We start from the raw sequence: 24,644 nt of genomic DNA, 5'->3' as shown, positions 1-24,644 counted from the left end.
AATGGGCAATAAACTTTAACAAAGATGTTACAATGGAGAATTGGGAATTTTTATGGAGGAACACACTGAAGACATCTACACATAACAATTTGAAAGAGAATGGATATAAGATGATTTACAGATGGTATTTAACGCCAAAAAAATTAGCAAATGCAAACAGTGACATGTCAAATAAATGTCGGAAGTGTAAAAAACATGAGGGCTCTTTTTACCACATGTGGTGGACTTGTGATAAGGCCAAAAATTTTTGGTCTAAGATTTATGTGGAAATGCTGTCAATTATGAAATGTAATTTGTTGTAGAGCCCGGAAATGTTGTTGCTAGGACTAAATATGCAAAAAGTAAATATGGGAGACAGGACACTATTATTTTATATGAGTGTAGCAGCAAGAATATTGTATGCACAATACTGGAAACAAGAAGACATACCAGAAGCGGAAGAATGGATTCAAAAATTGTTGTACATGGCGGAGATGGACAAAATGACAAGGAAGTTGAGGGAGCAAAATCCAAATGAATTTCTAATTGATTGGAAGAAATTTAAGGACTATCTGGAGAATAAGTGGGATGTGAGAGGACAATTGTGGACTTTAGAGAACTACTAAGAGGTGTGGAGAATGTATATGAACTTTACCTTTGATAATAGGGACTATAGTGTGAATAGAGGTAATGATAAAGGGGTTCTAGTGCTGTTGGAAGTCAAAAAGGGAAAAGGGGGAGGGGGAAGGGATGGGGGGGCATATATATCAATCTGAAGGGTAAATGAAATTGTATATTTTAAAGGAATGTATGTTAACCCATTCAATAAAAATGACTTTAATTAAAAAAAGGAAGTGACCATCTCCCAGTTTTCTATAGATTTAGCTTTAGAACAGTATCATATTCCAGACCAAAGCTTCCGTCTTTACCAAAAATCACAATTAAGTTTGTCTATTACACTGGAGTTCTAACACTACTGATAAAGCTCGAACCATAATGGGCTTCATTCCCTGTAATACTTTAAGGAGTTCAAAGGAGTTTGTGTGAACCTTTACACAAGCAAACTGATCCCCACACCAAAAGGAGCTGTCTGCATCTCCATATCAAAGGAGTTGTTTACATCCCTCCTCTCCTCCTCCCCTCCCCTCTCCTCCTCTATATTTGACCAGTTTCTTTCTGCCCTCCATGCATCTGACGAAGAGGACTGTGGTTCTCGAAAGCTTATGCTACAATAAAATTGGTTAGTCTTAAAGGTGCTACTGGACTCTTTTTGATTTTGCTACTACAGACTAACACGGCTAACTCCTCTAGATCTAGAACTGTTCAGATCCCTTTATGTGAAAAAGAACTTGATAGAGCATTTTTGAAGTTAAGAGGAATAGTTGGTTTAACAGTGATTGTAAAAGAATGAAAAGGCATATTCAACAGAAACATTGTGAGTTTAAAAGTAAAAACAGTGTTGCACTTACCTGTAACTGTTGTTCATTAAGGTCTTCTGTGCAGGCACACACGGGACTGCGCATGCACAGGCCTGCCGATCAGAGGTTTCTTAGCTATATTTTTTAAACCACTAGAGGGTGCCCTCACACCCCCCGCGCTTGCATGGCTGTTTTCCTGCTCAAAACCACCCTCCCAGGAGGTGGGATGCCGCTCGTATCCTCAGTCTTCTTTCACCACCGCACTCTCAGGTAAGTAACAAAAGAGCATTGGTAGAGAAGGAGGGAGGGCATGTGTGCCTGCACAGAAGACCTCAATGAACAACCATTACAGGTAAGTGCAACACCCTTTTTCATTTTTGGTCTTCTTGTGCAGTCCCACATGGGAGTTTAACAAGCTGTTTACCTGGGTGGTGGGTCTTGCTTTATTCACAGGAAGAGGGACTGGAGTACTGCCATGCCCACTGCTGCTTCCTTCCTGTCAAGGATGTCCAGTGCGTAAATGTCTGGTGGACGTGTCAGCGGATGACCATGTTGCTGCCCTGCAGATGTCCCGGAGTGGTCCTCCTTTTAGTAATACTGCGGAGGATGCTTGCGATCTTGTGGAGTGTGTATGGACCTCCAACGGGTAAGTCCTGCATTCTTATAACATAGCTGTATAGCCTGCACTACTCACCTTGCAATTGTTTGTGCACTCGCTTTCTTCCCCTTGTTAGGTCCTGAAAAGCATACAAAAAGGTGGGGTTCCACCCTAAACGGTTTTGTACAGTCTAAATAAAAGAGAATCACCTGTCTTGCATCTAGCATGCATAACACCTTTTCCATCTTTCTCGATTGTCCTTGGAAGAAGGTGGGCAACACTCTCTCTTGAGGCATATGAAATTTGGATGCCACTTTGGGTAGCAATTTGGTTCTCAGCACCACCTTCTCATGGTGCACTTTTAGAAACGGGGGCTCTATACTCAAGGCTGCCAACTTGCTTACTCGCCTTGCCGAAGTAATAGCCACTAAAAACGCCACTTTGAATGACAATGTCCGCAAGTTGCCATGGGTTCAAAGGGTTTCTTTAGGAGTTTGGCGAGAACAAGCTGCAACGACCATTGTGGGACCACTCTTCTAGAAGATGGGAACATATTGTTTAAACCTTTCAGGAACATCTTTGATGTGTAATGGGAGAACACTGTTTTATTGTCCACAGGTGGGTGGAGACCAAAATGGCTGCTAGGTAAACCTTGATTGAAGAGTTTGACAGCCCCTGCTGCTTGAGTTCTAAAAATCCTAAGATATGATCTATGTACAGTCAAGTGCATTAATGTCTCTTTGTACTGCCCAAGTTTTAAATCTTTCCCACTTCAGACAATAAGACTGCCTGGTTGACAGACGTCTGGCAGTTTGGTGTAGTGGTTAAGAGCACGCGACTCTAATCTGGAGAACCGGGTTTGATTCCTCACTCCTCCACTTAAAGTCAGCTGGGTGACATTGGGTCAGTCACAGCTTCTAGGAGCTCTCTCAGCCCTACCCACCTCACAGGGTGTTTTGTTGTGGGGATAATAATGACATAGTTTGTAAGCTGTTCTGAGTGGGTGTTAAATCATCCTGAAGGGTGGTATATGAATCAAATGTTGTTGTACCTGAGCTACATCTGTGGCTAAATCACTTTATCTATCTATCTATCTATCTATCTATCTATCTATCTATCTATCTATCTATCTATCTATCTATCTATCTATCTATCTATCTATCTATCTATCTATCTATCTATCTATCTATCTATCTATCTATCTATCTATCTATCTATCTATTATTTTAGATTTTTGTTCCGCCCTCCCCACAAACGGGATCAGGGTGGATCACATCATTTAAAAGCCACAATCACTATTACATTTCCATAAAAACAATTTAAAATATTTAAATTCAAACAATTTAGACAATTTAAAAAAGTTAAGTTCAACCAATGTGGAACCAGGATGATGGACAACCTAACTGGAAGGGCCTGCGGAGGCCTGGCCCAGCCTCAGCCATACGCCTGGCGGAACATCTCTGTTTTACAGGCCCAGTGAAAGGATAACATATCTGGCCAGGCCCTGGTCCCCATAGACAGAGAGTTCCAGTAGGTCAGAGCCAGGACCCACAAAGCCCTGGCTCTGGTCGAGGCTCCCTGGGGCCAGGGACCACCGACAGCTGTTTCTCTCTTGATTGGAGCATCCCCCGGGGAATATATAGGAAGAGGCAGTCCCACAGATACGCTGGTCCCAGTCTGCACAGGGCTTTACAGATTAACACCAGAACTTTGAATCTGATCCGGTACTGCACTGGCAACCAATGCAGTTGAAATAGTACAGGTGTTATATGAGTCCCACGTGGCACTCTTGCAATAACACGCACAGCTGCATTTTGGATCAGCTATAATCTCTGATTAGAACTGGTTGGAGGACCGCATGCAAAGAATGTCATTTCATCAGATTGGAGGGAGGTGTCCAGTGGGGTGCCACAGGGCTTGGTTTGGGGCCGGGTACTTTTCAATATTTTTATCAATGATCTGGATGAAGGGGTAAATGGGCTACTCATTAAATTTGCTGATGATACCAAATTGGGAGGAGTGGCAAACACCCAAGAAGATAGAGTTAAAAGTCAACAAGAATACTCTGGAGAAGTGGGCAGTTGTGAACAGGATGCAATTCAACACAGATAAGTGCACAGTATTACATAAATGTGAAGCACAAATATAGGATGGGGGATACACTTCTGGGTAGTAGTGTATGTGAAAGAGATCTTGGGGTCAGAGTGGACTGTAAACTAAATATGAGCAGTCAGTGTGATGCGGTGGCAAAAAAGGCAAACTCAGTCTGGGGTTGTATCAAAAGGGCCATTGCATCAAAATCGCATGAGGTCATAGTCCCTCCCTGTACTGCCTTGGTCAGGCCACACCTGGAATACTGTGCGCAGTTCTGGAGGCCTCACTTCAAAAAGGATGTGGACAACATTGAGAAGGTGCAGAAGAGAGCGAAGAGAATTACCAGGGGTCTGGAGACTGAGCCCTATGAGGAAAGGCTGAGGGCCTTGGGAATGTTTAGTTTGGAGAAAAGGAGATTGAGGGGGACATGATTGCTCTCTTTAAATATTTGAAAGGCTGTCATTTGGAGGAGGGTAAGGAGCTGTTCCAGTTGGCAGCAGAGGATAGGACTCGAAGCAACGGGCTTAAATTACATGCAGAAAGGTACTTGCTGGATATTAGGAAAAACTTCTTCACAGTCAGAGTAGTTCAAAGGTGAAACCAGCTGCCTAGGGAGATGGTGAGCTCCCCTTCCCTGGCAGTTTTCAAGAAGAGGCTGGATGAATATTTGTCAGGGATATTTGTCAGTCTGTAATATCCTGAATTCTGGCTCCTGGCAAGCAACACATCTCTCAGAGTCAGCGATCTGGCCTGGACACATGACGTTCCATACTCCTGAGCAGAGAGTCCCCGATGACCACCACTTTCCGTTTTCTTCCACTTTCGTGTGGCCCCATGTCCTCTTCACTCCCTCCTCCAGGTTTTTGTGGTTCTCCTTCCACTCTTGTCTCCATCACCATTTCAAGCACCTCAAAACGATTCTTGAGCTCCAGTGGACCAGAGCGTCGCCTTAGTCCACATCTTCTGGTTTGTACTGCAGAACTGAGAGGAGGCTCAGAAGGGAGATTGACTCTTCTTCTCTTTGACTTACTTCTTCATGTTTGTATAGATCCCCCAAGATCTTCTCAAGAAAATCCTCCCCTTCCTTGATTTCCTGAATCTTCTCCTCCAAAAGCCTGACCAGCTTACACTTCTAACAAGTGAAGTCCGTCTTCTCTTCCGGGAGGAAAACAAACATGGCACTCTCCATGCAGGTGACTGGAAAGGGGCCTTCTGTCGCCATCATTGCCTCCCAAGTATATTCCAAGAGTGCTCTTCTAGCTGCAGGTCCCTTTCCTGCTCCTTCTCAGAGCCCAGATGGGGGGTTCCTCTGTTGGCAAGCCCTCTCTGCTGGTCAGTTCCGATGGAGCCTGGGTAGGAGCCCTTGTGGAATCCTTAGACTTTGACTGTTGGATATGATGCATTGGATCCAATCGAGACGGAGCACCCAGATCCAATTGTACCAGTTGGGTTCGTGTCAAACTCGACATTTTGGGTTAGCACGGTTCCTTCTGACTCTGTCAGATCCAAGTTGATTCTGATACACTCGACGCCTCAGGTGCTATGGGTTGGTCTCGACTCTGGGGAGTTTTCGACTCTGAAGAACTCGGTCGAGGGGTAGATGGGGTTTTTGGATCCGAAGGCTCAGCCCTTGCAGACTGCACTGACTTGGCCACTTTAGGAGTTGATCCCACAACCACTAATGCTTTCTCCCATAGTGATGCTTCCAACCTGACTGCTCTTTCAGCCCTTGCTTTAGGTGAAAAGCCTTGACAATGCTTATAGGATTGGGTATTGTGCCCTTCTCCTAAGCAGGTCAAACACAATGAGTGTCCATCTGTTTTGGTCATTTTTGTATTGCAACTCGTGCAACGCTTAATGGCTTTACCAGCCATCATACTCACTCTTGATGGGAAAAGAATATTGAATACACTACGTAATGCAATGGGGTATCAAGAAACGTCTCAGCCAAGAACCTCTCTACACAGTGGCAAAAGAGGAAGTGAGGGTACAAGGGGTGCCCCGCCTCCTTAGAGGGCAGTTTTGGGTAGGAAAATAACTATGCAAGCACGCGGGAGGCAAGGGCGCCCTCTAGTGGTTTAAAAGTAAAGCTAAGAAACCTCCAATCGTCAGGCCTGCACATGCGCAGTCCCATCCGGGACTGCACAAGAAGACGGAAAATGAACTGCACAATGTCAGCCCTTCAAGAGTTGATGAAATTTAAGTACAGAGAACTGATCAAGATGAGAAAACAGATGGCCCTTAATAATGAAAGGGGATTTCTGATCTCAATGATAATATTGTCAATACCAATATAAATCCAATCTGTTAATAGTTTATCTAGGCATACTCTGTCTACCATGGATCTTAAGTAGAAACATTCAGCAAAAAATTATGTTTAAGGTATATTGGACACAACAATCTTTCTACTAAAGGTTTATGCACAGTGTATAACTGTTGGCGGTGTAATTCACAAAATGCATCTCTTAAGCATATGCTTTGGACATGTTTAGTTATTCAGCCCTTTGGGGAGGAAGGTATTAGTCATATTAATTTTGTGTTAGAAAGCTCATTTATTTTTGAAGATGTTAATGTATTGATAAACTATTTGCCTGTCTCTTGGAATCTAACTGATGGTCAATGGAAATGGATCCCCCATACTCTTACAGTTGCTAGAAGACTTATACTTCAACATTGGGAAGATAAAAGCCCACCTCCTGTAAATCACTGGATTGGAGACCCTATAAATTTATCAACATATCACATATAGAAAACAATTGTATATGGACTTATTTTTAGATACTTTATGGATACCTATGTATAGATTTGCTAATAGCGTTTTTGTAGCCAGCACTATTTTCTTTTTCCCCCTTCCATTTGCTTTTGATTTTTTTTGCAGTAATAAAATAATAATTTTTTTAAAAAAATATTTCTTTGCAGTAATAAAATAATAATTTTTTTACAAAAATTTAAAAAATTATTTCTTTGCTGTTAAACTAATCCCAATTGAAAAAAAAAGAAATATAATCACAAGTTGTTGCAAGCCTGTGTTGCAAGATTTTTGTGCTGCCCTACCTGTCCTCCTGCTGTGCTGCCCCAATGGGTCAAGCAGTCTCCTGAGGCAATGCCTCTGCATCCCACCTTGGAGCCAGGAGGCAGCAGGGTGGGAGTGAGGTGCAAACACCCAGGGCTTTTTTTCAGCAGGAACACGGTGGAACGGAGTTCCAGAACCTCTTGAAAATGGTCACATGGCCGGTGGCCCCGCCCCCTGATCTCCAGACAGAGGGGAGTTTAGATTGCCCTCTGCGCCGCTCCAGAGGCACGGAGGGCAATCTAAACTCCCCTCTGTCTGGAGATCGGGGGGGGGGCACCAGCCATGTGACCATTTTCTCCAAGGGCAACCCACTGAGTTCTGCCACCTCTTTTCCCAGAAAAAAAGCCCTGCAAACACCCATTTGGCATCCAAAGTCTACCTGGGTCTAGAACCAGCCCTGGAGGCCCTCATGAAACATTCACACATCTTGTGGGCCAGAGTACCAGTCCATTTGTGATGCTGGCAATCAAAAGAATGAATGGATTCCAAATAGGCTGTGTCCACATTCTTCTAACAAATCCTGTGTGAATAGGGTTGCCAGATAGTGTTAACAAAAATCCTGGATACCCTGGATAAACATTTGTCGACAAATAAACAATGATATGGGACATTTATAGATGACAATTGGTTACATTTTATATTAGACTGTGCAGTTTTTTAGGTTTCAAAAACTCATCTTTCATTTCTAAACAAGTGAAATGAATATTAAAAACCCCACAAACTTCACTTTTTACTGGCTTAACAGTTAATCTATTGTGACGGAAGTAAACCTTTTAGTGCAGAAGGTGGTTTAAGGCAGGAATCTGGCAGGGGGGGGGGTGTCACTCAGCACCTCTGTCAGTTTTCACCCCTTATTCCCTAGTAGCCCTTTTATCAAACGGGGGTGGGGGTGGGGCGGGGGGGGGCACGCACAGGGCATTTGGGTGGATTTCTTCACAGCAGCTTCCAGCTGGAGTGAATGTGTTGGTAAAAGAGGGTTGAAAGTAGGATCAGCTACTCCGAAGGTCCACAGGGAACTGGCAATGTAAACTCCATTTACATGTTGGCATATAATGCCGTCTATGAATAGATTATATGACTGTGTCGAAGGAGCTTTGAAAGTTAGTCCCACCGGCTTTGGAGCAGAGTCCCGAGGATGGATCAGTCTCTCCCCCCCTCTCTGTTGCTTCGTAGCCTGGTGGACAGAACTTTTTCGTTGTTGTCCTTCTCTGTTTTCTGTCCCTACTTTCCCCCCCTCTCGCCATCCCCTGCAAGTAGAAGTAATTGCTGGAAATTGCATTGCTTGTCCTGGGTAGCTTTTGGAGGCATATGGATTTCAACGACCTTAATTAGAGTCTGGTGTTTTCTACATTTATTTCCTAGACAGACGTAGCAAATCTGGCAGTTCTACATATGAAAAGCAAGAGAATCCGACAAGACTCGAGGCTCCGATGCTTTCGTCTAAGCACAGGAGGGGCCGCCTTAGCAGAGCATGTTGGAGCTACTCCCATGTGACCTTCCACAGTGAGCAGCTCAGTATGAACCCCTACCACAGTACTCCCAACCCGCTAAAGGGAGTGTTTTCATCAATATGTGTACATCCGTGCTCATCATAACTGAAAAAATGACCCTGTACCTTGCCACTGTGGCGTTTCTTGCTGACTGAAGGAGAGCCAGGCTGGCCAGGGCTGGGGACTGAACTGGAAGTAGCGGATGTCGTGCCAGAGTGGGCATAGGAGCCTTTGTCCATCGCTGACGAGGCAGCCAGAGGCGCTTGCTGTAAGGAGACCTTTTGCAGCTCTGCAGCCAGTTGCTTAGGATCAACTCCGGGGGACTTTGTTTTTTCCACTGCAGGGAGAAGAGGATTTTTGTGTTGAGTTCTGCAAATCTTATGTAAAAATTTTATTTATTTATGTCATTTATATATTTATCACAATGACTAATAATTTCATAACAAAAGGAACATGATTCCCTATATTTCAGGGATTGTCCTGATTTTGTAAGAGACATAATAATGAGCAACAGTACACAGACGCTTTATTTAATTAAATTTTATAATATCTCTATAGTAAATATAAATACTGGACTGACTTTGGCAGTTCTACTCTGTGTTCTCCATTAATTGTTTGCTTGCTTAGAGTTTGGTTGGCCAGGCTTGGAAACACAATAGATTGAAGGCAGTTTCCTAGCAGCAACTGAACAGGGTGAGCTAATGGGAGTTCTAGGTGGAAACTTCATGGCGGTGACCAGGAGGTGCACCAGCCACCTTGAAATCCCAACACTGGCACGGGTAGAGCCGTTGCAGTGGCTTCCATCGAAGGTGCCCTGTTTGAGACTCTCACTCAAGGTAACCTGAAGGATACCTGCAGAAACGGCAAGCTCATATCCCTGACTGCAGAGAAGGTGAAAGGGCTCAAGGCACACCTGTCTGCACGCTGGCGAGTTGAATGGAACAATGTGAGGCATGATGCGCTTCTAGGTGAATAGAAGACACAGGAGATTTCCAAGGCGGAAAAGACCGGTGTGTGGAAGAATATGGCATGCAAAAGGGGGAGAATCAGAAGACATTCGAACTATATAACTCATACCAGGATCATTCTGTAGAGGGGCCAGCTGAAGAGGAAATACGACCCCAAGTGCCATAACACATTACAGACACCGCTACAGAGTGTTCAGACACCTTTCTAAGGGAGGAATTCCTCTTCTAAGAGCCAAACTACAAGTGACGTCTTACGCAGGTTGGACACTAGTCAGCTTCCCTCAAGTTTTGATGGGAAATGTAGGCGCCCTGGTCTTGCAGCTGTAATGGAGAGCCAAGCTGTAAAACCAGGGCGCCTACATTTCCCATCAAAACTTGAGGGAAGCCGACTAGTGTCCAACCTGTGTAAGACGTCACTTGTAGTTTGGCTCTGAGAGGAATGGGGGAAACTGTGTGCAGACTGGACAAGCTGTCTGGGGAGGCGAGTTGTCTTTCTGGAGCACATAACTGAGATGTGACAGAACGCATTCCAAGACACATCAGACTCGCTGACCACTATTCTTTCTTGCTGATCCACATGGGAATGAATGACACGGTTCGAAGAAATCTTTAATGCTTCTCCAAAGCCTGTGAGGGTCTGGGTAGGATAGTGAAGAATGTGAAGGTACAAGTGGTGTTTCCATTGCTCCTTGCTGTTGAAAGAGAAAACTGCATACTGGGGTCCTGAGGGGACAGAGGAAAAAGGTCAGAGCAACGCAGTCAGCAGCAGCCCTGTACTAAGAACAAGGTGACAAAAGAGAACCAAGGACAGCAAGGAGGAACCAGGTAATTTGCAGTACAACAAAATGGGGAAACCAGTTGTGTGCAATTCCCATGGTCTCTGATGTTTGTTTCCCAATGCATAAAGTACGGCCAGCAAACAGGATACGCTCGAAACCTTAATACTGGAAAGTCAGTATGATCTGACACGTATCACTGAGAGGTGGTGGGGTGAAACTCTCTAGTGGCACCTTATGGAAGATTACTGTGACTTTAAGGGGCGAGTGTGGTGTGCCGCAGTCCCAGTTGCAGACCAGGCCGGAACATTCCTTTTGATAATGTAAAGTGTTTTCCCTTAAAGAGTTTGTTTTTCACTATAATGTCCATTTACCTATATTATTACATATAGGAGTGTGATATTTAAACTAGGCACCTGGTACAAGCAGGTAGGTAGCACTCTTCATCTTGCATGCTTTCCAGACGCAAGGCCAACTGTTTATCAGTTGGCCTTGCATATATCATTTCTCTCTCTGAAGATAATTAGGGGGAAACAAGTATCAGGGGTAACTATGTAACTTAGTATCTATATAAGCCTTAGAAATCTCCTCCCTTGCTGAACCTTAGCACAGGCTGAACTGCAGAGTAACACCGTGCAAACTGGCCAGAACCAGGGGTCCGCCCGTTGTGGTCTTTGGGGTTTCTTGATAGCAGTACAAGGACACATACGTTGTCCTGTATCTTTTCTCTCTTGTTTTTGCATTTGTTCATTTATTTCCTGTAAGTTACTGGAGGAAAACGGGGCAGGATTCTATGGCTTGAAATCCTGAAGGACAGAAGAAATCAAGAAGGATGAGAGATTCTGAAAAGTGAAACACTGATGGCAAAACTGTAAGCTATCCCAACAAGAAGGAAAAGCGGGAGGTAGCTAAAGAAGTCAGTGTGACTTCACAAGGAGCTGTCTGATATGCTGAAGCTAAAAGGGGAAATGAGAGAAGGGACATATAATCAAGGAGGACTACAACATAGTAGTAAGGTTGGTGCCAGGAAGGCTAAAGATGAGAATGAGATGAAGCTAGCAAAAGATGCTAAAAACAAGAAGGGCTTTCTTTGGCTATGTTTGTAGCAAGAAGAAGATTAAGGAAGGGGCAGGACTGCTGCTTGCGAAGGTGGTGAATAGATCCTCATGGGACAGAAATACATCATTGCATAATGAAAACAGTGACAGAAGTGGTATGGTATACAGTGCTTGGTCACACTTCCTGGGGAAAGATGCAAGGGAGTTAGCCGTGTTAGTCTTTAGTAGCAAAATCAAAAAGAGTCCAGTAGCACCTTTAAGACTAACCAACTTTATTGTAGCATAAGCTTTCAAAAATCACATGCATCTGACGAAGAGAACTGTAATTCTCGAAAGCTTAGGGTCAACTCAAGAGGAGTATTCCATCTTGATCACAAGAAGAAATAGTTCCACTCTATTTCAGTCAGGCCTCATTCAGAGTACTGAGTCCAGGGGATATTTTAGGAATAATGTCAACAGGAAAGATGATCAAGATGGAGAAGGGGAAAGCCTTATAAGGAATGGATGAAATAGCTGGGCATGTTTAGCCCACAGAAGAAAAGACGGAAGTGAGACATGACTGGTATTTTCTGCAGGTCTGTGATGCAGAAGATGTCCCCTCTGGCCCCAGAAGGCAGGACTCGAACTAATGACGGGAAAATACAAGGAAATAGATTTGGACGGGAGCTGTTTGACAATGGAAAAGATTACCCCAGGAGGTGGTCTTTAAGCAAAAGATGGACAGTGTAGTGGTTAGAGTATTGGTCTAGGATCTAGGAGACCTAAGGCGTGAATCCCCACTCTGCTGTGGAAGCCGGATGGGTGGTTTGGGGCCCTCGCCTGCCCTCAGCCTAACCCACCTCAAAGGATTTTTGTGTGGATAAAATGGAGGAGAGGAGAACGGTGTTGTAAGCTGTTTTAAGTCTCCATTGGGGAGAAAAGTGGAATATAAATATGTAAATAAATAAATGTCCATCTGCTGGGGATACTGAGGTTGGGTATTCCTGCACCGAGAAGGAGGTTGGGCCAGGTGACTGAAAGGGTCTTCTCCAACTCTGACTATGACTTAATAAGTTTAATAAGCTTTATAGAATCAAAATTTTATCTAGTTTTGATTTTTTCAAAACACAGCCAAGACAAACTCAGTTATCCACACAACAAGGTGTCACATCTCAAAATATGGTCAAGATTTTTGCCATACTAAAAAAACTTGTTGCAGTGTCTGTTCATCAATATTAGCAAAATTTCAGCCAGTTCCCATTCATGGAGATGAAACGGGAAATTTGCTTTGGCCTTCTCCAGGAAAACTGAATAAATAATGCAGCCAATCGTCAAGCACCTCTCTCCCTACAAATGTTTACCTCCAGTAAATGCAACCAAGCGACTTCCTAATTGTATACAAATGTGTACTAGTGGGGTTAGTGGCTCATGCGGCTTCGTTTACCAGCTTTTCCTGGGTCAAGCAATTCCAGATGTTGGGGATTCTCAGCATCTGACAGCATGTTGAGATCCCTAAAGGAAACAACAAAAGCCTGAGACAAAAGAAATTCTGGTACACCCTCGGTGTGCCTTTAGAACAGATAAATTAGACATGAAATATGGTAGAAGGCAGCTCTCAAGTATGACCCCTCCCACCTGAAATGCTCCTAAAGTTGAAGAGCAGAAAAAAATGACACTTTTAAGACCAAATCGTGAAGGGGCTCAATGCAGGTTACATACATTTCTCACAATTCTCATAGAATTACCATTTCCATGCATTGCTTATCTTTTAAAAATAGTTTCACCCACAAACTGCTTTACAATCACTTTCTTTTTCATCTTTACAACACTCATGTGCATTATTTAGCCAATCATTAACCTGCTACAACAGCTTGCTGAAAATTGCTCGAGGAAACCAGGACTGCATGCCCATACAGAACGTAACATTTCCCCTCTGCAAATACTAATTTGTCAGGCGTTTGGTTGGTTAATTACTTCCTGTGAATTTGCCGTGCCCAACAATGGATCCTTTGGGAGGTGCAGGAAACGAGAGGCTTTAAATGCACTTTTTTCCCTTTGCAGCAAACGAGACCGTTTTTAAAAGAAACTCTTCATAATCACACAATTACAAAATTAATATTATGAACAATAAAAAACAGGCAAGTTGCAGACAAGAAAAATGTGATCACTGAAACATTCCCCTAGTCTCAGCCATTCCCAGAACGGGCGTTCATTCGGGCACCCCCGGGCTCCGTGAGCGAACAGGGTGTACTTAATTGAGCAACACGGGAATCAGAGGCTGCAGAGGTGACCGTGGAAAAGCAGATGATTTTCCATGGGGAATCTGTGATGTGGTATTTGGGTGTGGTACGTGTTGAAGATCTCCCCCACATCAGATTTCCACAGGCCCACAAGTGCTGTGAGGGTGGCGGTGGGCATCAGAGCGGCCAACCCCATTCACGCAGTAAATTGGCGATAACATGGCGAGGAGCTGCTGCACAGCAACTGTTCATAATTCAAGTTCAAGGAAATGTTATGCTCTTTAATGCATATAAGGTATGAATTGATTTTTAAAAACCAGTTAACTTGGTATATTTTTAAAAACCATTAAAACATGATTTTATATGTATGGAGTCACCCACGATGCAATAAGTCCCGCCTATGTACAGTTTATGAGGTCAGCTAAGCCAGACATGGGAGACATCTGGGTGGCCTGCCGGCGCACTGGCACATCTACTGGCGGACAGCCGTGCTGGGCTCGGGAGGGCAAAGCTCCGTCCCTGGCAGGTGCAGGCAGCTGAGGCCCCAGGCCCTTTAGCATCCAAAGCCTCTCCAGGACCAGGGGTGCCAGCTCTGGTTGGGAAATTCCTGGAGACTTGGGGTTGGGGAGGGACCTCCGTGGAGATGTGATGCCATAGAACCTGCCCCCTCCCAAAGTAGCCATTTTATCCTGGGCAACTGATCTCCCTGTAGCATGGAGATCAATTGTCATTCCAGGAGAACTTTGTCCCACCTGGAGGTTGGCAAGCCTGCCTGAATACCAACATAAAGTTATGCCAGGTGTAGCTTTATTATGAATATTTATGATGATAGAAATGTTGCAGTCTAAATTGTATTTAGTATCTCTAGGAAATATTATAGATAAAAATGCTCATTGATCACAGAAAAAATGAAAATACAACCCACCTACCCCAAAGCCCTGGCATTGGTTAGGCATTTGCAGCCAGCTACAGCCCTCCAAAGCACTGCAAAGACCACAGCCGGGACACCCATTGGGTCAACCGAGAGGGGATTCAACAGGGGGCATCATCTGACAGTTATTGGCTCAGAACCATTACAGGCCATTCCCTCAACTTTTTCTGACCAGGATGGTTTATATACTATATATCTTCCAGGCTTTTACATAAGGGGGGAAGGTTCAGGTAGAGGAAGGAGACTCAAAAACCATATTTGGAGATATAAAGACCCCAACTTTTACTGCTTACAGCTTTGACGCAGCATTTGTGCTGCAGAGTCCACGGATCTCCTATCTGCTGAACCCCCTGTCAGCTGATCACCTCTTACCCTCTCAGGATGCCAGTTTAGGTGGGACACCCTGGGATGGCAGCAAGCAGGAACACACATGGGCAAATGCCTCTGCATGGGTCCTCTGTCACCAGGGAGCGAGCTGCTCAGACAGCCCCAGAGCTGGGCTTGCCACTGCCCTGCCCCAGTCCCAAGATCCCGTATGGGGATCACCAATGTGGGTAAACAGAGCATGCAGGCTGTTTTGACTCTGAACGAATCTGTGCCCAATGCAAAACCACCAATAAAGTTGTGACAGTATTAACAACCAACAACCAAAGTAAACCAAGATAACCCGCATGCAAGTAAAGCCCCAACAAAGGAAGGGAGGGTTGGGTGGGATTGCTGGCTTGGGGCAAAAGACAAGGCGGCCCTGGAGATGGTGCAATGAGAAGGGGCAGAGCATGCTCCACTTCTGATTGGCTGGCTTGGCTCCAGTCCAGTGATAGGCTCCCACTGGGTCACATAGACCCAGAAGGAGCCACCCAGGTCGGGCTACCACAGCAAGCTCCACCACCAGCCCTCACCCCGTGGCCCCACAAACCAGCCTGCTAGTAAGTCAGCAGGCCATAGCTTTTATTAAAATTATATATCCTCTAATCAGTGGAGTTTTTAATCCTATGTCTCAACCTTTTGGTTACTTGAACGATTGTTTCACATTGAATTTTCTTCCTCTCTTCTTGGTTAAGCTGCATTACCTCAAGCTACATACACCAAAGAGATGCCTCCACTCCTCCATATGGGAGTGCAAAAACAGTGGCCCCCACACAGGTAAGCAAGGAGGAGGGATGCTCCAACTCAAACTTGGACTGCGTCAACCATTTCCCCATGCCCCCCACCCAAGTACATCACTGTGCTGTCAGGGCAATGCCATCCCAAATGCCCCCTCTCCTTGCAAACAGAAAGCTACCCATGCTTTCTATGTGCTACCCATGAGGCCGATTGCCTGACAGAATCAGAGCCCCTTAAAACAGCCACTGCAGACATGGCAGACACGGTTCCACTGCAACTCTCTTCAAAGGATGCTTCATGCCCCCACAGCTGCAGCATAGAAGAGGGAGGTGTGGAACCTGCCGGAGCAACACGTGCAGACCTTTGGAGCCCACTTGCTTTTTGCTGCTACTGCAGGACAATTCTCATTCCTGTCTTTGTGTTTATTTGGGGTCTTCTAGGCAGCCATCCAATGGAGGTAGAGAGCAGGATGGAACTCCATTCAGGTGTAGTGCCAGCCATCTGCTCAGCCTATATCTTGACTGAAAACTCAAGTGACCACAGTGCTTCCAAATGCCGTCCCGTCGGCTCTTGGGCTCTCCTGAGAATTGGAGTTCCCATGAGAGTGAGAGGAACCTCAGGAGGCACCTTGATCACACACCCAGGCACCCCTCCTCCTTTGGCAGCTTGCCTGCCACCTCCTTCTGTGTACTTCATGGGCACCCACTGCCATGGCACTGCTCATCTGGCCCTGCGTAGAGCTACTGCCGCCCGGGAAGGCATTATCCAGAAACACTCACTAAGTTGCCAGAATTAGCAGGTGGGCCCTTGGGCCACAACACATGTTTTGGTGGGCCACAAGTGACCCCCCCCCCCCCGGGGCCATATGTTATGCATGCCCCAGTAAGCACAAGGCCAGAACCTGTTATGATATTTGATATTGACTTGCATGGAGATAATGGCTGAGCCTAATCAAAATCTAGCTGTTGTTGTTATGTGTGGGTTATGTGTTGTTAAGTCCATTTCCAACTTTATGGCCCCCCTGTGAATGAAAGACCTCCAAAACATCCCATCATTAACAGACTTGCTGAGTTCTTGCAGACTGGAGGACGTGGCTTCTTTGACTGAGTCCAGCCATCTCCTTTTAGGTCTTCCTCTTTTCCTCCTGCCTTCCACTTTTCCTAGCATTATTGACTTTTCCAGAGAGTCTTGTTCTCTCATGATGTGACCAACGTACAATAGCTTTAGTCTTGTCATTTTAGCTTCTAGAGAGAATTTAGGCTTGATTGGATCTAGAACCCACTTATTTATCTTTTTGGCCATCCATGGTATCGACAAAACTCTCCTCCAGCACCACATTTCAAATGAATCCATTTTCTTCTTGACCGCTTTCTTCACTATCCAACTTTCACACCCCTAGATAGTAATGGGGAATAGCATAATTCAGATTATCTTGATCTGGGTCCCCAGTGACGCATCTTTATCCGTAAGGACCTTCTCTAGTTCCTTCACGGCTGCCCTTCCAAGCCTCAATCGCCTTCTGATTTCTTGGTTACAGTCTCTCTCTTGGTTGATGATTGAGCCAAGGAAAAGAAAATCTTTTAACGATTTGAGTGTCTTTATTACCAACCCTAAAATTATGTAATTCCTTGATGGTCATTACTTTTATCTTCTTGATGTTCAGCTATAATCCTGCTTTGGCACTTCCTTCTTTAATCTTCATCAGTGGTTACTTAACATTTAAAAATACTTAAAATATAATGGATTGGAATATGAAAATAATATTTCTTGCAGTTGCAAAACACACCCTAAGCTACCAAATAAGTATGTTCTGAACATTATAGCACCTTGCACAAATGTTGATATGGAACAAAATTGGGGGATTTTGCATATTTCAAAAATTTGGCAGCTCAGAACATCACATGTGCATGAAAAATACCATAATGAAATATCCTGGATGAACAAACGATAAGCAGGCAAATCAACCTAAACAAACCATCACTGGAAATTTACACATTTCTGAAATTTTCTGCCAACTGTTACCGCCACATTTCAGCTAATTTTGGTACACCACACTATATATTTTGGAAGGAGATTTTAAGCTTCAAAATGAGGCCATAATGACTATGGTACTCTTCCTGCATCTAATTCTATGGAAACAGGAATGAGCATATGGTTTATGGGATATATGATCTTGAACAAATGTTTTGAAGGATATGATTCTATCTATTCCTACAGATAGAATTCTATTGTAATTTTGGCTTTACGTGCATAATAACTGCAAAATTTCAACAAACTACATGACTATGGTGCAACTCCTGTGTGACCTTGTTTTGCTGATTCGCCATGGAACAACTGACTGAGGCACCATCACTGTTACTGCAGTTCACCTTATCAGAGTGCAAGAGGGATCCAAGTCTTTTAAACTGGTTTGCCTTTGTTTTCTTGGGATATACAGATTCCCTAACAGAGAAGTATGTGATAAAAAAATGCTTGAATGTGTATAAAATCCTAATAGGTTTTGTAATTTTGTTGCATATGCCACTCTAATTTTTAAATCAGTTCTCACCTTATGAAACCTTAAAGAGCATAAAAATACTGCCCCGTGTCCTGGCACCGTGTACATTTCAACTCTTGCGGGAAAGATCTTCAAGAACTGTCATACCTTTATAGTGTATCACAAATTTCCCACAGAGCCTAAATTTCTTACCACTTGCTTCTCTAGTATAGTAAGCAGGTTTTTAAGGGGGAAGAGGTTTTGCAGTCATTCAACACATGGGTGGCTGATGCTCAAATTGCATTTTTAGTGGGAAAAATATTGCCACAGTCAAAGTCTGAAAAAAAGACAGGAAAATGATATGAAAAAATTGGAACGGAAAAGGCTGACTGCAGCATCATCTGGTTCGTAAAAGAACAAATTGCAGATTAAATGATTAGTGCAGAACCAGCCTATTTGGATTTGGGTTTTTAGCCACAAAGAGAGTTTGATCCCCCTACAGGAAATGATCGGGAACAAACTGGATGTGGTGACCCAGCCCCTTGACCATCCACAGGCGCTTTGTAATCAACTTTAGCAGAAGGTGGACCGCAACTGAAAATAGCTCTCCCATTCATATTTGCCTGTTATAATAATGAACAAAGAAATCCTCCTCCAAATCTTTCACCATTATTCGTCTTGATAAAGATAAATCAAATTAACAAAAGTTCCTCCTAAACAATTGTGAATAAAAAAAAGTCATGAAAAGCCAGAAAATAATGGAAACAGAAAGATGGAGAAAAACTCACAGTCTTACACATATTTCTGCTTCCCCACTCTGTTGACTGACGATGATACTCTGGACTTCTTCATATGTCTTGGCAGTCAAGGGAACGCCATTCCATTCCAACACCTGCATGCCTAGGGAGGCAGACCAGAACATGGTGGGACAAGGTTAGGCCACATCTTGGATTTTAACACATACATAAAGGATTTGAAGAGAGATTTGGAATAATCCAGTTTCAATGTGTCTCTGATAGTTTCAAAGACTTTTCACTGCACACTCACACAATACCAATGTGCCAACTTACCTGTATATTAAACCCATCATGTCCAACAGGTAACCTGAGATGCATTTCCACTTACCAAAGAACCAAGGCGGAGAGTGAGGGGCCAAAAGGATCATGGGGGAATGGAGAAAGACCAGCAATGAGAGAGAATCATGCCTGGACGAGGGAGGCCTTTGGCCCAAAGCCAGGAGGAGAAGTGCCCGGGGGTTGCGAGGGAGAGGAAGGCTTGAACTGAGTGTGCGCACCCAGCAGAACCCTGCGTGGAGGCTTTGGGGCCACTTCTTTATATGCTTCATAAATAAATGCACACAGACACACAGATAGAAAAATACGTCTATTTTAAAACCTGTCACATTTGCCACTAGTCTCTCGGGGTGAACAAGGCCACGTTCCCCCTCCTGCCCCATATCAAGTCTTTTATGTGCAGTGAGTGGGGGAGCATTCGAACACATGGCCTCCCTGCAGTCTGGAGAGGCACAGCCCAGCTAGAACTCGGCATACGTGAGACAGAAAAGAGGGTGGCTGTAAGAAAGACGGAAGTGGATTGCAGGAGTGAAAATGGGTTGAGGAAGCCAAGGGCGACGACCGCAGAGCCCAGGGTAACAGCCTGTGGATTGCTGAGGTACAGGGAGGCTCAAAGAACTGCCATTTGACTCAGCCCCTATTTGCCAGTGGCGATCAGGCTGCCAGTTGACGGAAGAGCAGCTCAGCTGTTCACAGCCCGTCTGTGGGTATTTGCAGGCATAGGCTACTTGAAGCCATTAGAAACCGACTTGCAGCTGATGAAGGAAGAGCTGGGAACTGGCTTCCGATCTCCTTCGGATCCCCACTTCCAATTGTATTCATGGAAAATGGTTGCAGAACAGTGAGTACAGCACCTGTAATATGTCTGCCTGCAAACGGGATGCTTTACGTTGGGTCTGGATTACATGTTCTCTGTGCAAGGCGGCATTCCCTCTGAAGAGCAGTTTCTGGGTTCAGAATTAAGGGCTAACCCTTTCCTGGGTTTCACCGCTTGAAGCGGCAAGTGGGAAAGATTCCTCTTGGGATGCTCTCCATGAACATACATTATGGCTAACAGGCCTCCCAGTATAACTGGACGCCTCTGGCTGGCAGCCCCTGACACTCAGCCGGGTGGTAGTGGGGAAATGTGGGGGGAACTGTTGTGGCTCCAGTGGTAGAGCTTCAGAGGAATCCTGGGCTCAGCTTGGTCTCCTTCCCCAATATGGGCCCTTCTGTATCCAGGGCAGCATTGGAACAAACATCCCAGCCCTGCTCTATGGCCAGGAGTGATGCCGTCCAGGAAGGGCCTTTACCACGTGTTTCTGCCAAAGGTCTGGGCAGGATCGCAAGGTCCCCACAGGCAGCCCAAATGCCGCATGGTTGCTGCCAGGAGGGGTTTGTAGGCCGCCTGCCCTGAGCCTGAGGGCCCAGGGCTTAGCTATGGAATGCTCAGACCTGCATCGAGTGCTTTATCCCTGGCGCATGCCCAGGAGATTATAGGGGAAAGCCAAACAAGTGAGCACAGAAGCGGCCCTCGCTCATAGTCTGGACTTGGCTTGGCACATGCTTAAGAAACAGGTGGCACCTTTATATTTGTGTACTGTATCGATAACCTGAGATATGCCAATAAAGGCTTTGCTGTTGTTGTTGTACTAAACAGGTGGCACCCTCTGTTCTGCTTGGATAGCCAGAGAGGGCAAGATTGTGATGGGAAGGGCTTTTCTTTTTTGCTAGGCTATGGGGGAAAAAACAAGAAGCCACAATTTTGAAGTAGAATCCTTCCATAGGGGTGTCTTCAGATGTTTTCATTTTTAGAACCACAACTCTGTGTCCAGCTGCTCAGCAAATGTCCGAAGCCTTCCTCCAGACAAAGGAGCCTCCCTTGGGGCAAGGCCCTTCAGGGTGGAAGAAAGCCTCAGCTAAGAGCAGTGCAGCAGCTTCTGCCAGCTTCTTTCATGTGAAAGGCAACCAGTTTGTTCCTGCTGCTCTCCGTTTTTTCAATGCTAAAACCGTGCCCCAAATATTATACGGGATCCCTATCTGGATTAGTGGTTTTAACCACCAGCTGGAGCAAATCCAGGCAATGTCTTTGAGGTGTATCTTGGGGGTTCCAAATTGTGTTTGTTACGCAGCCATGTGCCTGGAGACTGGGCAGCGCTACCTTGAGACCCGGGCTTGAATCTCAACGTTTAAATTCTGGCCACGCATTCATTTTAGGGCCGAACCCGCAAGTCACATTTATCTGATGCTCACGGATGCTTTTACACCCAAATGGGCCTCCCTGATTCAGAGGAAACTACAGTCTCCAGGGACCTCCCTTTATTCCCTTCTAATGTTAACGGAGAACCAAGCTTTCAGATTCCTAAAACAAAGACTGCTAGATATTGATGGGCGAACCCCCTGCTCTCTGGCACAGAAGACCTGCTCCCCATTGGAGTTCAGAATCATCCTCAAGTACAAAAGCCCTGCCACTTATTTCTCATCGCTGTCTTTCCCCCGCCTATGCTGAGCTTTTATGCTTGCAAGTTTTAACGTTTTACCCTCTGAAATTCTGTTTGGGAGACTTACAAATACACCCTATCCCAATAGACTATGTCTTTGTGGAAGGATGCAACCCAAATCTGTACTTCACGTTTTATTTTATTGTGACTTTTATGTTCACATGTGGGACTCCTTGATTAGCCCTCTGCTGATCAAGCCTCAGGGTCAATCTGACAGAGGATTCGTTTCTTTCTTGGGTTAGTTGTCTAGAATCGGCCCTGGTATCAGATCATTGTCCCCACACTACACATATGGTTGCCTTGTATTTCTTAATTGCCATGTGGATTAGGGCGTATACAGTAAATTCTGTCGACTGATTTTGCTGTTCTTTTGGTTCTTTTGGTTTTTGCCCTGATCGTTGTAAATTGTTTTATTGAATGCCAATAAAAGGTTGCTAACTGACTGAAGAAGGCCTCAAATGTTGCTGAACAGAGGGATAAGATACAGGCAACTGAATCAACAAATAGCTATTATTTAGTACAAGTAAAGGAAGTGTGAAGTAATCTTTGGGGCTACAATCATAGAAGCCCTTTTCCGAATAACGTACTCAGGGTCAAAACTAATCACAACCTTGTGCGTGCACATCCCACACCCAGTCCATGCAGTTGTGGAGGAGACATTTATTTAACTTTCCAAAGGCTGGTGCTTTAAACAGCTAATATAGATCACTAAACATCACTGCATTTTCACAGCAAAAAAGCCACAGTTTCTTGATCTGCTTATACTTACACAGATAAAACAGAAATGCTTAATGGGTTATATGTTTAGTTTGAGAAGCTGTGCACATGAAAAGCAAGGAAACAAAAAGAAAATATGATGATAAATTCACAATAAGAAACATGACAAAGTAGAAATTGCATGAGGAAGACTGAAAGAAAAAAAAGATGCGTAGCCTTGTTAGTCTGTCTATAGCAGAAAGAAAACAAAATTGTGTGATACAAAATATTAAGCTGCAACATGTAGCCACAAGCACCCAGCGGATATATTACAAGGTCATCTTGCACAGGGGACCCCAGCCTTTTGGGGCCTATGGTTATCTTTGGGTTTCTGAAACTGGGCATGGGCACAAAATGGCTCCTGCAGCTGACCTTCAGTCACACAGTGAAGATTCTTGTGCTGTGGTGGCATCTGCTGTAAAGTAATGTTTTTAAAAACCTGTGCAGCCAATGAAATCTCCAGTGGCCATTCAGAAGTCTTGCTGGGTAAAAGCCCCACCTGGCCCTGGCGACTTTCTAAAAATACTTGTTGCCACCAAGAAAGCTGTCATTGAGTACAATGGAGCTCATGGGGACCACTGATCCCCCATCTAGGATTACGGTCAGACCCACTAGAGCTCGACATGAGCAGACGGTGTGCCCAAGAACGTGGCCCCAACTCCACTGTGGTGCGGAGGGCCTCCATGAATGATAAGGATTACCCTTGTCAGTTAACAAGTTTCAGAGGCATTATATCTATGATAAACAGAATATGGTCAAAGTAAAAGCAACCATTAAATTACCAGTTTAAAACATATGAAACCGCCTCCCTCCAACAGACAACAAAACTGTAACAAGGCACAAGGATTCCTTGGCTTGCATTGATGTGGAAAGGGACCTTTCAGGAAAGAAAGTGTGAACATTTTTGTTGTGAGGTGAGGTATAAAAAAGTAATCAGTGTTCTTAGAATGGGGCAATGGCTCAGTGGAAGAGCATCCACTTTGCAAGATTATTTTTTTAATCATATACGGTTTATTAATTTTCAATAAGGATACGTACACATAAACATACACATAACATCAAGGGATATCAAACATAACATCATGGGATATCAAAGGAGATAGTATGCAACATTTATTTTCCATCTCTACAATTTATTCCTCTTTATACCTTCTTTTCCTTATTCTAGACCTAGTTTTTCTGTAAGACTACTCTACTTAGTTCTAATAAATATTCTCTCCTATCCTCATATCATATACTTAATTTCTTGTTCCATATTTTGATTTGACCCATCTATAGAAGGGTGTCCATCTTTTCTGCGGGTCATTTCTATTTTGCTCTTTTATCAGTTCTGTTAACACGTCCATTTCTGTTGTTTCTAAGATTTTTTCTATCAATTCTCCTTTCGTTGGTACCTCTATCTTCTTCCAATATCTCGCATATGTTATTCTTGCTGCCGTAATTATATGAAGAATCAAATACCCGTTTTCCTTCTCTACCCTCTCTGGTATAATATTCAGTAAGAACAGTTCAGGTTTGAAAGGTATGGTCATGCCTCCTACTTCTTTGAGTAACCCATGTATCATCTTCCAGTATTTCGCCACCTTTTCACATGACCACCAAATGTGATAAAACGTACCTATCTTATCTTTACATTTCCAACATTTATTGGACGTGTCTGCATACATTTTAGCCAATTTTTCCGGAGTCACATACCACCTATAGTACATTTTATACAGGTTTTCTTTGAATGTAACTGACTTTGTTATTTTAATATTCGTCTTTAGGGGTGTGCAAAGGCACACTGTTTCGGGATTCTCGTTTCGGGTATACCCGAAATGAGAATCTGTTTCGGCAACCACTAAATCCGAAACGGCAAGCTGTTTCGGGTTTAGCGGTTTGGGTATCGTTTCGGGTTGTTTCGGGTTTCTTTTCAATGGGAAAATGCCTCCGTCTTCCCGGATGCCTGGGGGAGGCATTTTCCCACCGAATCAAGCCAAACTTGGTGGAGACCTTCCTCTAACTCCTCTCTAACAACCCCCCAAGTTTCAGACCGATTGGACTTGGGGGGGATGTTATGGCCCCCCAAACCAGGTCCCCCTATCCTCACCTAAAAAAAGGAAACGTGAACGTATTTTTAGCTTGCTGCTGCTAATCTTCTTCATTATTTCC

The 24,644-nt window shown here is 44.3% G+C and overlaps 1 protein-coding gene across 1 annotated transcript in view; it reads right to left on the bottom strand.

The window, feature by feature from the left end:
- Positions 1-24,644, bottom strand: part of PCLO (piccolo presynaptic cytomatrix protein) — a 303,767-nt gene that overhangs the window by 69,881 nt on the left and 209,242 nt on the right. Inside the window, exons 12-14 of the mRNA XM_055000594.1 lie at positions 18,973-19,084; positions 12,878-12,945; positions 8,778-8,989 (exon numbers count right to left, since the gene is read on the bottom strand). Coding sequence (XP_054856569.1) covers positions 8,778-8,989; positions 12,878-12,945; positions 18,973-19,084 — 392 coding nt within the window. The remainder of the gene's footprint in view (positions 1-8,777; positions 8,990-12,877; positions 12,946-18,972; positions 19,085-24,644) is intronic.

The sequence above is a fragment of the Eublepharis macularius genome, chromosome 16 (genome assembly GCF_028583425.1).
Source record: "Eublepharis macularius isolate TG4126 chromosome 16, MPM_Emac_v1.0, whole genome shotgun sequence".
Lineage (NCBI taxonomy): Eukaryota > Metazoa > Chordata > Lepidosauria > Squamata > Eublepharidae > Eublepharis > Eublepharis macularius.
The sequence above is the reverse complement of the archived record's forward strand: the minus strand, read 5'-3'. Positions and strand labels throughout refer to the sequence as shown.